This window comes from Stylophora pistillata, chromosome 12 (genome assembly GCF_964205215.1).
Source record: "Stylophora pistillata chromosome 12, jaStyPist1.2, whole genome shotgun sequence".
In the NCBI taxonomy this organism is placed as follows: Eukaryota; Metazoa; Cnidaria; class Anthozoa; order Scleractinia; family Pocilloporidae; genus Stylophora; species Stylophora pistillata.
The window spans coordinates 8,014,115-8,029,818 of record NC_142530.1 but is presented as its reverse complement, the minus strand read 5'-3'; the positions used below and the strand labels follow the sequence as shown (position 1 = coordinate 8,029,818).

The 15,704-nt window shown below is 38.2% G+C and overlaps 1 protein-coding gene across 1 annotated transcript in view; it reads right to left on the bottom strand.

Moving 5' to 3' along the window:
• LOC148718650 (uncharacterized) overlaps nucleotides 1-15,447 on the bottom strand; it is a 28,199-nt gene extending 12,752 nt beyond the window's left edge. The window contains exons 1-19 of the mRNA XM_088740905.1: nucleotides 14,634-15,447; nucleotides 11,473-11,808; nucleotides 10,353-10,753; nucleotides 10,191-10,250; nucleotides 9,568-9,769; nucleotides 9,187-9,294; nucleotides 8,980-9,049; nucleotides 7,056-7,146; nucleotides 6,884-6,933; nucleotides 6,194-6,326; nucleotides 5,997-6,100; nucleotides 5,797-5,899; nucleotides 5,562-5,712; nucleotides 5,356-5,437; nucleotides 4,832-4,898; nucleotides 4,618-4,700; nucleotides 3,487-3,607; nucleotides 1,655-1,696; nucleotides 471-1,455 (exon numbers count right to left, since the gene is read on the bottom strand). Coding sequence (XP_088597031.1) covers nucleotides 1,255-1,455; nucleotides 1,655-1,696; nucleotides 3,487-3,607; nucleotides 4,618-4,700; nucleotides 4,832-4,898; nucleotides 5,356-5,437; nucleotides 5,562-5,712; nucleotides 5,797-5,899; nucleotides 5,997-6,100; nucleotides 6,194-6,326; nucleotides 6,884-6,933; nucleotides 7,056-7,146; nucleotides 8,980-9,049; nucleotides 9,187-9,294; nucleotides 9,568-9,769; nucleotides 10,191-10,250; nucleotides 10,353-10,753; nucleotides 11,473-11,808; nucleotides 14,634-14,694 — 2,466 coding nt within the window. The 5' untranslated portion in view covers nucleotides 14,695-15,447 and the 3' untranslated portion in view covers nucleotides 471-1,254. The remainder of the gene's footprint in view (nucleotides 1-470; nucleotides 1,456-1,654; nucleotides 1,697-3,486; nucleotides 3,608-4,617; nucleotides 4,701-4,831; nucleotides 4,899-5,355; nucleotides 5,438-5,561; nucleotides 5,713-5,796; nucleotides 5,900-5,996; nucleotides 6,101-6,193; nucleotides 6,327-6,883; nucleotides 6,934-7,055; nucleotides 7,147-8,979; nucleotides 9,050-9,186; nucleotides 9,295-9,567; nucleotides 9,770-10,190; nucleotides 10,251-10,352; nucleotides 10,754-11,472; nucleotides 11,809-14,633) is intronic.
• Nucleotides 15,448-15,704: the final 257 nt, after the last annotated feature.

Here is a 15,704-nt window from a genome sequence, read left to right as displayed (position 1 = left end):
AGAATGAGTGAAACACAAAATTGGATAACAAATTTAGCTTCAAAAAAATTATAGTATCCCACCACACTTTCACATGTTCCATGAAATGCTGCTGAGCTATTATGGTCTTGGAAAATGGACATAAGTATAGTTAACATTATTCTTCTTACCATTTGTTTGCAAGATGAGAAAATTTTGCTTTTGTTTTTTTCCATTCCCACTAATATGAATGTCAGCTGGTAGCTATGCATACGCGTGACTGTCTTGAATTCTGGTGCCGGAATGTTAGTTTTACTCATCCTCTACTCAGTCTTTTTTGTCCAAACCATTTTAACATTTCCTAAGAGTTATGTTCCTTTTTAGGCTAAAAATGACCAATTAAAATAGGAACGCGAAAATCTATCGAGCTTACGTAACCGAAAACTATGAAGCAGCAAGTAGGAACAAACACCCTCCGGTAAAACAATGTACCAGAAGAAACCAATGCTTACCTTAGGACCATTTCCTCCATCTCTGTAAAAAATATTCTTTGTAAAGTGTAAAAATATTCTTTAAAAAGTGTAAAAATATTCTCTCGCGTTCTTTTTAAAATTTCAAAAAAGTCCTGAGTTTGCGACGACAAGTTTGCTAGAACATGACCACTCTCGCTCACCCCAGGCTCCCTCCCGTATTGAGCCTCGATTAGAAAATCGAGGCTCGATTGGAAAATCGAGGCACGATTGGAAAATCGAGGCTCGATTGGAAAATCGAGGCTCGATTGGAAAATCGAGGCTCGATTGGAAAATCGAGGCACGATTGCAAAATCGAGGCACGATTGCAAAATCGAGGCTCGATTGGATAATCGAGGCTCGTATGTCGAAGCTTGGCAAAACGAGGAATCGTGGTCGTTTTTGATCAGGTGCTTTTGGGCTCGTTTCCCGGAAACCGTGAATGATCCTAAAATTTTATCTTTCATTAAACGAAATAAATGATTGATGAATTTTGCTACGGTTTCATAAACTGTAAGACTTATCGAGATATGAACTGCTCTATTGACTCGAACTGAATCCTCTAACTCAATTTGAGTAAGACTGCGGAGGGCTGATTCATTAGATTATTCTTAAAAAACGTCAACGGCCTCCACCGCTCCACGAACAACCTAATTTCTGAATTAACGAACTGTCCACTAACCGAGCAGAAAGACGAATTGAAACGGATCAATTGCGACTGAGGAATTATCGTCGCTTAGCTATCACCCGCCGCCTATCGAATCTATTTACTTATATATATATATTCCTATTTCAACTCATATTTTGTGGGAGAGTGCAATTTAATTGCCAACACTTCATCACCGGCAAACGCAGGGATCTTTGCATTCTTTCTGGCTGAGTTTTTGTTGTTCGGAGATGGGGAAACAACGTTCATTCTCCCTCTCAAACGAGCTCTGATCTGACCAATTTGCTTCGGGATCATTTTTCCTTTTAGGCGCTTCATAATCTGTGAATTAACAAGTAAACATAACGTGACATGAGTCAGTTTCTCTCTTTAAAATCGTCATCCAATTGTGTAGAATTCATGATTTACACTATTTATTATTATAATTATTGTTATTATGATGATGACGATGATGATCATCATCATCATCATTATCATCATCATTATTATCATTATTATTACTTTCAATTATTGCTCTTACCTGACTACTTCGCACACAGTGCAGGATGAAAATCAGGACACCCTTTAATAAAAGTGTAATTATGGATAGCAAGTCATGTATAAATAAAGCTACGTAGAGAGATCTTAGCTTAACGGAGCTCTAATTAACTCAAATGATCTTAACATATCAGACTGTCCTGAGTCTTAGAAAAATTAATCAGGCTTGTAAAGGAACAAAATGATATGACGAAGTAGAGAAAATTTTCTTTCATGGATTAAGGAATCCAAGGAATAACCCATTAGCTGAACTGCTGAATTGCTATCAAATTGACCAAATGACTGAATGGTTGATTGATGGTTGGAGATAACCATGGACTGACTAAATAATTGACGGTCAGATATCTTGATAGAAGATATCTGACCAAAACGGGACATAGCTATGCCAATCTTTTTGTAGGTTTTGTCGAACACCAAACTTTCAGCCACTACAACGGCTCCAAACCTGAACTCTACGGTCGCTACATCGACGACTGTATCGGCGCTACCTCCTCTACCAGAGAGGAGCTGACTCAATTCATAACCGCAGTCAATTCTTTTCACCCGGCTCTGAAATATACCTGGGAAATTTCTGACAATTCTTTATCCTTTTTAGAAATCAAAGTTTCAATTGAAGGCAACTGTTTCGGCATTAGTGTGTGTTACAAACCTACAGACTCGCGTAATTACTTGTTATATTCGTCTTCGCATCCATCCCACGTTAAGAATTCCATTCCTTTTTCTAAGTTTCTAAGACCTCGTCGTTTATGTAGTGATGACTCTGATTTCCACCACAAATCAGAGTCAATGTGCCAGTTTTTCGATAAACGTGGTTACCCTGTTTCTGTCGTTCAAGCGGGTTACCACCGCGCCCAACTTATTGATCGACATTCAGCACTACAAACGTCACAAAAGGAAGATTCCGACCGCATTCCATTCACTCTCACGTTTAACCCTCACAACCACTCAGTTAAATCTATCATTCTTAAAAACTCTAAATTACTTCAAAACGATACAGAGACAAGCACTATCTTTTCGCAGCCTCCGTTCATTTCATTCAAACGCGACAAAAACATAAGCAATTTTTTGGGTAGAAGTTCTTTTCAGATTAATGAGCAACCAGGCACTTTTAAATGCACTCGTGCACGATGCAAAACGTGTCCTTTCATTCACAACACTGATAAAATATCGGGACCCAAACGATCCATTAAGATCACCGATCACTTCACGTGCACCTCCGCCACTGTAATCTATTGCATAACTTGCACTTATTGCAAAAAGATATACATCGGCGAAACAGGCAGAAGATTAGGTGACCGATTCCGAGAACACCTTCGTGGCGTGGAAAGGAATGACAAGGACACATCGAAACCAGTCGCTAGACATTTTAATTTACCTAATCATTCTAAGCAACATATGGCAATCTGCGGTCTTTCCTTACACTTAGGCAGCACGGAAAGCCGTAAAACTCTTGAACAAAAAATCTTTCAAACTGGCAGTCTAAATCCTGCAGGGATCAGCGACCGCTTTTCATTCCACTAATTTATTCGTTTTTTTCTCGTTGCCATGTTCTCACCAATAACGAAGCTCCATTTTCTGCCTTTAAAAGCACATACAACCCACAATTCCTCTATTCGTTCCGACGAGGGGCTCGAAACGTCAGCTTTTGTAATCGTTACGGTGGCCAATTTACCATTTCAACTTTGTTGATATATCCAAATTATCTTGATAGTAGGATTGATTGATAAATGGATTTATTGATTTTTGTCTCTTTTTAAGCCTGTCAATTTTTAGTTGCAATGCCACCCTAATTTATCGAAGAAATGCACAACAAACCTGCGTAGAGTTGAGAATGGTGAAAATGTAGGTAAAAGTCTTGTGTAGTGGCGATAGAAGACCAAACGACCAAGTGATACCCAGAAGGGGAATCATCACCACGCATATTCTGATTCCATGTCTAAAGGAAGACAAATGATAGTTAATTCTAGATGTCAGATAACTTTGGCTCTTACAGGAAATCAAGCAAATAGATACCTTCTTAACCCTCGCACATACATTCAAGCGAATACCCAACTGTACAAGGGGGATGGGGTGGAGGAGGTGATTGTAAAACTTACGTTGCCTTATTTTGAAAATTTTTTACCTTGAATTGAACATAGGTTATGTCAACTGCAAATGGCGCAACATGCATGAGGGGGTGGGGGGGGGGGGGGAGAGGAGGGTGACCTCCTCTAACATGGAGGAGTTTTGCGTTAGATTTTTCACTTTTTCCACTGTTCTTGGCTTGTCATGGGAACAGTTACAGTCAAGCTTGACACGAAAATAGAAAATAAGAATCAGAAAGTAGATAATTGGTTTACCGTAACTCCCTTTTAACCTAGAACCCGTAGCCAACATCTCTTTGTCATTTTCTAAGGTAAACTACTAGCTACTGAAGTGGAAAGTTGCCCAGATAAAATCTTCTCGATATATTTTTGTGAAAGGAAAAAAACCAGAGGGCAGAATCGTATCCACCACTCCCTCCCCCTCCTTAACCCCTACCCCCTCCTTCACCCCTCCCCTCACTTTCACCCCTCCCCCTCCTTAACCCCTCCGCCTCCTTCACCCCTCCCCCTCCTTCACCCACCTCCTTCACCCCTTCCCCTACTTCACCCCTTCCCCCCTCCTTCACGCCTCCCCCTCCTTCACCCCTCCCTCTCCCTCACCCTCACCCCTCCCCCATCCTTCACCCCTTCCTCTCCTTTACCCCTCCCTCCTCCTTCACCCCTCCCTCTCCTTTACCCCTCCTTCCTCCTTCACCTCTCCCCCTTCCTTCAACTCTTCCCCCCTCCTTCACCCTTCTCTTTGAACCCCTTGTAAGTCCGCGGGTTAGGGCTCACAAACAATGCTCATCACTACTACTCAGATTGCAAGAGAATGAATCAAATAAAGGGATTTTCTCTCTTCTTGATTTTAATGCGACTGTACCGGACTCGCTGAATCTTGGTGGTTCTTGTTTGTGGAAATATGGTCAACTCCCGTATAGCAAGTGCGAGTATAAAACTGCTGAGCTGAAAACCAAACCAAAAAATTAAAGAAGATAAAAACCGTAATAGAGCAATGTGCATGTGTTATAGGTCAAGTATCTTATGGAAAAGTTAAAATTTAATATTTCATTGCAAAAATTTGATAGTAAACTTACCACTGCAGTTGCTGTCAGAAATGCAACAAATATCCAAATCAAGTCATAAGTTGATGACAACCAACAACTAAAGAAGACGGAAAGAGGAAAGACAAAGCTAAAGGATCCAGAAATAAAGCTTGCATCATATCTTAAAAGCAAGTCAAATCAAGGTCAAATCACAGCTCACAATTGAAAATTAAAAAAAAAATTAAAAATAGAAGGTCGGCGGTAAAACAGGCTTAAAATAAAAGGGAAAGACAAAAACATGTTTAGAGGAAAGTAAACAAGTAGTTTGCTACGCTGGCTATAAAAAGGGTAATGTATTTAAATAGATATATATGAAGACTGAAAAGGAGTGTAAGAGAAAGGATGAAATAAGAAATGAACTAGATTGCAAACATAAGAAAAAAGGAAGATGTGGGCAAGACGAAGAAAAGATATGAGGGAAATATAAAGTAAAGTAAACCCAAATCAGAGAAAAACCAAAACATGTAGAGGGAGCAAAAGGGGAGGAATCAATGAACGTAAACTGTGTTTCTTACTATTTATCGCTGGTATAGCTTTGAATCTCTCCTTTTCCGATTGCGACGCGAAGAGAAATGCTGACCATGGTGATGGGGAAACCTGCACACAAAGAAACGGAGGAGGTCAAACTTCGCATGAAATCATATTATTAATAAACTGATTCGAAATAGGGCAGATCATTACTGAAAACAATAGGTAGTAATTATTGATTGAAGAAAAATACCCCATGCCACGACGTGATATACGATCATCTTATTGCTGATGTTGTAAACTTTTACAATAAACAAGTAAAAGTAGATTCCTTCCACCAGCATCCAGCAGAAAGCAGCCATCAAGAAATACTGCGTAAGAACTGCTGCTGTTATGCAAACGACCTGCAGAAAAGGTAAAAAGAGTTTTTCTTCTATTTTCTTTATAGAAATTTCGAGACCAGAAACAAACACAAAAACCATACTCACAGGGTTACCCATGGCGTGCATTCCGGCGAGAAAGCTTATTTGACCAGCTCCGAGCGACGCGGCAAGACTCAGTCTTATTTGAGTCAGAGGCTGATGAATATCTCTGGTTTAAGAAATAAAATACTTGAAGTGATTTATCTATATCTCTTTGTTAGTTTCAACCAATCAAAGGCCTAAGAAACTAGACGATGTTTACTCACGTGAAAAAGGAATACATGATTATGGTTAAAATCATTCCGATGATTGAAAGGCTCAATCCTACGTAAGTGATAATCTCAAGAATATCTTCTTCCTTCTGGGAAAGCTGCAGAACAAATCAGAAACAGACGGAATAGGATGTTTATCAATTTAATGCGCTTATGAGCAATGCTAGAAGCAATATTGAACAACGTAATACCTCGTGCACACTGCCACCACTGTAGTCTACTAGGACAGCAAAATGAGTCAAATGACTGCAGTTGCAGACTGTTTCTTCTGAGTTGCTTTGTGATGTAATTAAATGACAACCATCTTTCGAAAATCCATCTTGACTGAAAAAAGAACGAGAATTTTGAACCGATAATAGTCATGTAATACACAGTCTATATAATGAAAGCTTTAATAGTTTTTTTATTTCCCTTACTGGGATTATTAAATTAATTAAGCTGGTTGAATATCTTAGACTGAAGTCAGAGGCGGTAAGCATCATCAATTTGCTTGCTCACGACAGAGCCCAGTGCATCTTTTTCGTGTCGCGTTTGGCTTTTGACTTCGATGGGTTTTGTTTCTATCACTCAGAGTCATAGGTATTTTGAAGCTATAAGCGAAGGAAAACGAGAGCAAATTTTTATAACACAATCTCTTCATTGATATCTTGTAAACACTTATCGGTCAGACTTCTGCCCAGGTCGTCGAGACGTTAGACCATACTTCTTATCAAGACTTCTATTACCAGTTGGAATGTAACACAAAGGAGTGATCAATGGTATTCAGTCCTCCTTTCAATTCTAAATCAATTAAATTCAGAAAAAAAGCAAGCAACAATTGGAAGGCTTTTTGGGTGATATTGTTGTTGGTAGTGTTGAAGTTAGTTGTTGTCCCGTTTTACCTATTCCTGAGGCCCCTCCAGGACACGCAATGCTTCTCTCTAGTGTCTATCTGAAAGGAAGAAAGAAGCAGAACTAAGATGTATCTCGTTCAAGTGAGACTGATGATAAAGTAACTGAAACTGAAACTGATCTGAACTGATTCGAATGAATAGGACTTTGCTTTTTTGTCACCTTCAAGTTCCTAAACTTCAAGATTACATTCTCTTGTAACTTTGCTGGTTTGGGATCCATAGCTGCCATTATAATCCTCGTTAACACACGCCTAAGTAACCAGAAAAACAAAAGCATCTGAGATATTGCTTGAAAAGTGAAGAAAAACGCTCACTTTTAAATGAATCTTCCCTTAAAATTTGCATGTGGATAAGGAAACCATTGCCTATCATCGGAACAAAAGTGGTTTCCCTCAGATTTCAAAAGTTTTTTCATTTTTTAACAATTTTCCGCACATAGGTCAAATTGTGAAATTGACATCATTTGTGTCCCCAAAATGAGCAGGAGTTACACACACTCAGCAATCGTGCATGAGAACACTATATTCTGTAACAATATCCATGGCTATTATCGCAGGAAAAAATAAAGTGAAGTAGAAATATATTATTTTCACAGACCTGTACGGCGCTGCTTTCGGTAATTTGCATTCGTAATTATCCACAATGAATCACAAAATAATCGCAAATGAACAGCTCTGTGTACCTACTAATACTGTAGAACGTCTGTAAGTCAGGTTTTATTGTCCTATTATAATAGCCATGGATATTTTTTTACAGAATATAGTGTTCCCGTGTACGGTTGTTGAGTGTGTGTAACTCCTGATACCTACTCTTGTTCCAGTACGGAGAAATCGCAATTTAAAAAGTACCACTTTTCGGCCTAGTCAAGTAGTGGCATATTTGACGTAACGACAGTGTATACATTTATCCAGATACTCTACCTTTACGATAACACTTGGAAAGTTGATGTATTAAACTGTTGTATTCCAGAATATGTCGCGTATTAAATCATTTTTGACAGCGTGAGATCCTAATAAAGATTGCTCATTTTGTGTACACAAATGATGTCAATTTCACGATTTGAACTACGTGCGGAAAATTGTTAAAAATAAAAAACTTTTGAAATCTGAGGGAAACCACTTTTGTTCCGATGATAGGCAATGGTTTCCTTATCCACATGCAAAGTTTAAGGGAAGATTTATTTTTTAACTAATTTCGAGCAGTCGGAAATTACAGAGACACGCTCTTAAGATCCATGAAATATTCTAGATATCAAAGTAAGTAATAGTAATCTAAGTTTAATGTCTTTACGTGGGGCATGATTACCAATATTACCGAAGCCAGAGACTCATGTATGAAACGCAAGACAACAACCCACCCATCCCACCCCAGAGGAGGACATCCATCACACAGTAATCTAGTGCGTGGGAAATTAACGTCTCCTACCCCTAACCCTGCAGGAGACGGGACCTCCATTTATTCGTCCTTATCCGAGAAGACTAGAATATCTAACCAATTCTTGATGTTATAGAAAGGTAGCATATTCTTCTCAATTATTTTAAGACCTTGAGTGTTGGTCCGGGCGGAGCTCGAACCCTCGACCTCCCGCACATCAGTCCAGCGCTCTATCCATTGAGCTAACCGGGAGGCGATATATATCTCAGTTAAAACTTCCCAAATTTGGGAAATTCTAACTAGGATGCTGATACTTTGGTAAGATCTCAACGCCCATATTGGTTCTTTTCACTGAACTTACCTCGATTCTGACGTTAAGTGAGTATGCAGTTTTCCTTACCTCGTTCACTCTTGGTTGTCCCTCGCTTAAGGACGGGAGAAATCCGTAAGGCTGAGTAAGCTTTAATGGTGGGGTCCACTGACCATTGAACGTTTCTACCTTTTCAATTTTTCATCGATGGGGTTTTTTGATAACACGGACAGAGGGGTGTACGACTAGACACTAATTACCCTTTGAAACTATTTTTGTGAGGCTTAAAAAATTCTTCTCTTTTCAGGAAAAAACTGAAACGAATCCTTGAATATTCTCAAATGTACTAACTAGATAAGGTTAGATTACATTATATAAATTATATAAGCCATTCACATACCTTGTTTTCTCAGAATTTGTTTGGATTAAATCATGTAGATTCTTGTATACACACACAAATATTACTGATCCTAAAAGAGAGCAAAGCGAGCTTATGCGTAGCTTAGATGTCGGCAAATGGAAATTTCAAAAGATTGTGTTTTATTAAGGATGGTATGTAAAAGCGACGAATTACTTACGATAAAATATATCGTCGGTGTATACAAACCGTTGTCCACAAAATTTCCAGAGGAAATATTAATATAGGCTTGCCATTCGTGATTCCCTGAGTGGAAGTCACTTGCAGTTTGTTTGTAATCTTTTTTAATAACAAGTACTATCGAAAGAACGGAAAAAAATTATGTTAATATAACAGTATTAGACAGATTTGCGAAATTAACAAAATTCATTCAGTTATATTTGCGCCAACAAATCAGTTGGTTGTTCAATCCCTCAGCAAATCAGAGAGACGATTAGTGACTTTGTCAGCCAGCCAGTCAGTCAGTCGACTAGTAAGTTACCCAGTTATTCACTCTCTCAATCGCTCAATCAGTTACTGGATAAATGGTCATTATCACAAATCTGAAAATACAACCATGTATGTACTCACACATGTTGCGGTAAGAGTAACTGATCCTTTTTGAACGGTTTGTTCCACGTAAGTGATATTTGCCATAACTAAGAACAATTTTCTCGAAGGCAACTGCCACCTTAAAAATGGACTCCGTTCTGAGCTTTTCTACTCCAGGCTGTCCTCCAAGTGTCATGTTTTGATAATTAGTGGTGAAGTTTTCAAACAAATTAGCAGCTTCCTGTTGGTCCATATAATACACATTATTCAGGTTTTTAACGTTACCCAGGTTAATCATATTAAGATGTAAATTAATTCACTGTGACACTTGGCAAGGGCAGCATTTACGTGCGCGTGCGATTTAACAGCAACAACTTTTGAAAAAACAATCATACCGCATATGACATTCTCGTTTGATCAAATCTTCGTCTATATATAAGTTTCAAATGGTCCTGTAAGGCTTTTACCATTAAAAGAAAAAAAGGAAAAGATCACTGACAAAAATAGTCTGGGTACTAATTACTTTGAAACCATAGGTAGAAGAGATATCGTCTTGGCATGGATATTTTTTGCCACGAATTGACACGAAGATTGTAGCTGCTCTTTCGTTATACATTTAGATTAAAAGATGGATTTTAAATTTAATCGTTGAAACCACATACCTGCAAGGAATTGTTGCTGGTAATATTTAGGCTGTCGAACTCTGAAATAGTATCATTTGCCTAAGATGAAGAAAGTTGCAGCGAGGTTCATGAACCACAAAAATCCTTGAAAAACGGAAAAAGTTTAATTACATGTACAATACAAAGATAAGAAAAAATTACCAGCTTCTGAATTTTCTTTGACAGTGATGACGATGATGTTGATGATGGTTGAGGCATAAGGAGTGATGACACTGTCGATGATGTCACTGACGAGTATGGTATTAGTGACAACGATTTTCCAGATGAAATTTTTGAAGATGGTAATGGTACTGATGTTGACGTTAACGCTGCGGCCACCGATGCTATTGACGACGGGGTTTTAAGTGACAGCGTTGGAGCTGGTGAAACTATTGACGACGAGGTTGTCAGTGCTAATACTGTTTCTGATGATAATATTAATGACGATGATGTTGGAGAAAGTTTTACTGCTGCCGATGATAATGCTAGTGACGATGATGTTGTTATAAGTGTTGCTACTCCTGATGCCACTGATATGGAAGATGACGATGATGACGATGATGCTGATGGTAAAGTAAAAAATCAAGATCATCATGTAAAGCTTAGTTGTATTAAACTGCGTCTGTAGACAAGCTCAAGACAGATAAGTATTTAGAAGAAATACTTATGAGAAAAAGTGTACATATATTTCTCAGCCTTAAAAGATTTAGCTAAACTATATATCCGTACTATTTTGTTTATTTATAGTTATTATAAGCCATAGCTGTATGATGATAAAACGATTCCCTAACTACTTGAATTAGGCCAACAAACGGTGTTTGGTCCTTGTGTCTGGGTGCATTTCAGACTGTAAAGAAAGTTTCCCAAGATAACTTTTTCCTTGGTCCGAGATCACTTTGAAATTTACTATTTATTTTAACAATTAAGTTAAACGCTATTTTCAAGATAAAAGTTACGTTTAATGTAACACACCTAAAACAATTTCTAGCCACTATTAGTTGTTAGCACAGTTCAGTGAACATGCCGTTTCCAGCCCATATTTGCTTTAAGTTTTTTCAAGCTTCAGCATCTCTCAAAGTGCTTTATATAACCTAGCAGGTGGAGGGTTGGTCTAAGTTCCGGACCCCAACAAAGGCAAATTGGGTTTTAGATTCTCAGAATGTTATTCGTGGCTTGGGAACTTACAAAAGTTTGATGTAATCATTTTCTAACCTAATAAACATGCGGAAATTTGTGCACTGTTTAGATTTAGGTTTCTTGTTTTCTTTGTTGTGAAACCTACCAGTTGTTGTTCTTTCTTGACACCTCTTTTTGCATGTAAACGTATGTTTAACATTTGATGTATCGATGTCACCGACACAATAGATTGTTTTTTTCTTGCTTTCCAGATCACATTTCTGGCACATTAGTTCACATGTAGGTTGTGAGGATCTTTTACATTTCACATTCCAGGTTTGGTCGGTGCCATGATTCGACGTGCAATCCTGGTCGTTGTTATACTGATTATCAGCACATTCAAAAAGGTCAGTACTACCCGGTGGACATCTTCCTGGTGTGCATTCTATCCATAATCTTCTCGAGATCGGTGGGGTAGTCATTTTAACTGCTGAGGACGCCTCTGAAAAGGAATTGGAATGAGCTGAAAACACAATCATGAATCACTTCAAAAAAGACAAAACAATTTAAACAGACAGACCGACAGACAAGAACAACATACACACAAACACACACGCACACACACACACACACACACACACACACACACACACCAATACACACCAATACACACACCAATACACACACACACACACACACACACACACACGCACGCACACGCACACACGCACACGCACACACGCACATACACACACGAACAACACAAAAGAAATCACTCCCATAACATGAAGATGGCGAATAGCTAACTGTGCGATTATCGGAGGCGAAAGGAAGAGTGGAGGCCAAATATATATTTAAAGCTATACATTTAATGGGAAGAGTAGCTTACAAGAGCAAGGCCTGAGGTCAACTGAACTGTTGTATAATCACATCAGGATATTTATAAGTCGAGCGCGGTTGCTAGGTAAGAGGATTAAGGGCTAATCCCACACTAACGAGGCGCGTTGCACTAGGTTGGCTTAAACCATTCCCTTGTCCTTTGGGCGCGTATAAATTAATGTGACAGTTCAAGTTGGAAAATTTCAGGCTTACAGTGAAGCCTTGTGGTAATAAAGGATTATATGGTATTACTAAGTACCTAAAATACTCAGCCAAAAAAATATGACGAAAATATAACAGCCATCGAGGTAAAGAACAAAAGTATTTGATGTTATTTAGAAATTGGGAACATGGACTTATGGAATAAAAAGATGCAATTAAATGCACGAATCAAACAAAATCTAATTTAAAAAATTAATTCCCTAAAAGCAAGTGATGTTGTCACAGTATGAGCTAAAATTATAATGCAATACCCAGAGTAATTATGGGACTTTGTAAAATGAGGGCGGAAGACTGCAGACGGTGCTCAATAAAAATAATATGTATGGAGAAAAATGAATTTATATATATATGATAGGTCATTTCATATAAATAATGCTAATTTGAGCATGTATGCCGACGACCATCAGATGTATGTCACGGGGAAGAAGCATGACGTTGTCGCGCAAAGTATCAAGATACATGGAGAGAAAGCTCTATCCTGGTACAAGAACAACTATCTCTCAACTATCCCAGAAAAGTTCCAGCTATTAACGATCAACCCGAGAAATGTTGACAAAGACAACGATGATCAAGATTTTTCTGTTGATGGCCATACTATTAAGAGAATGGGGGAAATATGGCTTTTAGGAGTTCAAATCGATGAAAAATTGAGTTTTACTAGTCATATCAGTGATCTATGCTCTAAGGCCAGTCAAAAAGTAGGGGTCCTAGTGCGGCTACGCAATTTGATACCCTGTAATGCTAAACTATCACTTTACAGGTCTTCAATTCTGCCCCATCTAACCTACTGTCATCTAGTATGGTACTTTTGTAATGCATCGGATCGGAGAAAGCTTGAGCGGATTCAGGGGCGAGCACTCAGGGCGGTGTACAAAACTAGATCAGCGTCCTATCGAGAACTGCTAAGTCGCGCCAAACTACCGACGTTGAACAATCGGCGCCTACAAGACATTGCCACTTTGATGTTTAAAGTTAAGCACGTACAGTCTCGTACCTGAGAATATTTCTGACTTATTTAATATAAAGGACACTCAATATAATTTACGGAACAGTGGCTTCGAACTGCCAAGATTCGAAACTGTAAGATTTGGTAGGAATTCTATTAAATATATGGGACCTCTCATCTGGTCTAAGTTACCAAGACACCTAAGAACGATAGAAACTCTAAATTCGTTCAAGAACATAAGAAAGTGGACCTTTCAACTCTCGTTGAAATTTAAAACTTAACTAAATAACTTTATAATCTTTATAATTATCTACTGTAAATAACTATCATCTACATATGTAAATGTATTTGACTTTTAAATTTTTTAGTGTCCCCCATTAGCTTATAGCTAAAAACATAAACACTTATATAAAGTTTTTCATTCATTCACCCCGCTTCCTTTCGTGATGCGGTGTTAGCCTCTTGCATAGTGTTTAGATTTCAGTTCCGAGGGTAGGAGAAGAGTTAGCAAGGTAATCTGTAATTTCATGCCAGTAGTTCGAGCTTCTGAGCTTAACAGTTACCTTTCACTGTGCGGTATTACATGCCCTGGTTTATTCAATCAACACCGGCCTGTCAACAGCTTGAGGTACCAAGTAAACCGTTTGAAGTTTATACCTCTCAGTAATATGAAAGTGAAACTTTTTTGCAATTTTAGAAACTTTTTTAAAAATTTCCAACGAGTTTCTAGCAGGAGACCGAAGATGTTCTGACAAATTACGACGTCAATTAATTGTTCTTTATCTATTTATCTATGTATTTATTCACACTATATTTTCATTGTGCACTGTCTGTCGTCCGATGTCCGCCATCCTCCGTTTACATATTCAGTTTTACAGATAATTGAAATTATATTCTTTCCACGGCTCTTTGACTTTCTATATTCATCGTATTTTACAAGGCGAGCGCTAGTGTTCATGTTCGGTTAGCAGCTTGTGGTTTTCACCCTTTATGCCCAAAGAGCAAGCAGCCTATTGTATCTACTGCGATAACACATTATCATAACTTTGTCAGGTCCGCACTTTGAACAACTGGGCACTGGATGACTTTTCTTTACGGTTTCATTTGGTTACGGGCTTCAAGAAATGATACCACCAAAAATAGATTCTTAGATCTAGAGAAACGAAAGTTAAATCTATGGAATTCGTCTTTACGTTTTTCTTTCGAGAATCGTTAAAAAGTAAAAAAAGAAAAAAGAAAAGAAAAATAGGAAATAACCAAAAACAATACGTTGTACTTACTCAGCGCAAAAATTGTTAACAGGGATATACAAATTTTAGGGTATACATTTCCAGTTAGCATCGTGACCAACTTAACTCCAGGTTACAGTCTGTTATTAAGTATCTTTTGTCGTCGATGATAGAAATGCGTATGCTTCTAAGCAGTTTCCTTCCCAAGGAATTCCAAACTATTTCTTAAATGGTTCAGAGCGATGCAAATCTCTGGGTAGACGATTGTCACCGTGCCAACTAAACTCGGAAAAATGTTATTTATAACGGACCAGTCAGAGCGAAGACTCCCATCGCCAGGTGTTAGCCATTGTCTTGATGAATAAAAAGGTAACATTTTCGGCGTGAAAATTTCCAATGTTTTCAAGTTTCACAAGCAGCAAATACTTGTGTGCATGTAGAAATAAGATAACTTTAATTTTATTATTTTAAACTAAAAAACATTTATTTCAGCGACTGTTTCTCTAAACGTAAATTGTGCCATGCAAACTCTTAAATAATTAAAAAATTTCCCATGCCATCTGTTTCTTTTCCGAAACCTCTGGTTAAAGGCTATTGGTTAACACACATTACAAAAAGCCCCTTGCCTGACGTTAAGTTTTTGTAATCTTTCTTCAGCTTTAGTTTTCTAGATGACTTCTGTTTACTCAGCAATCGGCAACAATCTCTTTAAGTTTTGAAAATTCAGCTACTCGCACCGTTAGACTACCATTTTCCAGAGTGTTGCATCATTAAAACTAACAACTCTGCGCCTGGAGCATGAGGTTTGAGGGACAAATTGGCTGCTGAGACGTAGTCAGATGCATACATGCTTTAGGGCTTTTGAACCGGTTCTGAGATAGCACCAGCATTAATAATCAAATAAGCAAACCAACAAAATATTAAGGGTGGAAAACATGAACTTCCATATAGAATGCAGGGAGTCCTGACAAGATCTCAACATCATCTTGATCGAACACCGTGCTGTGTTCATGCGTATTATATTATTTTACCTCTGAACTTCCAGTATTATAGAAGAAAGCTATCAAGCGCGCCTCTCAGCAATAAAATCAACAGCTGTTATTAACTTTAAAAACACTTTTC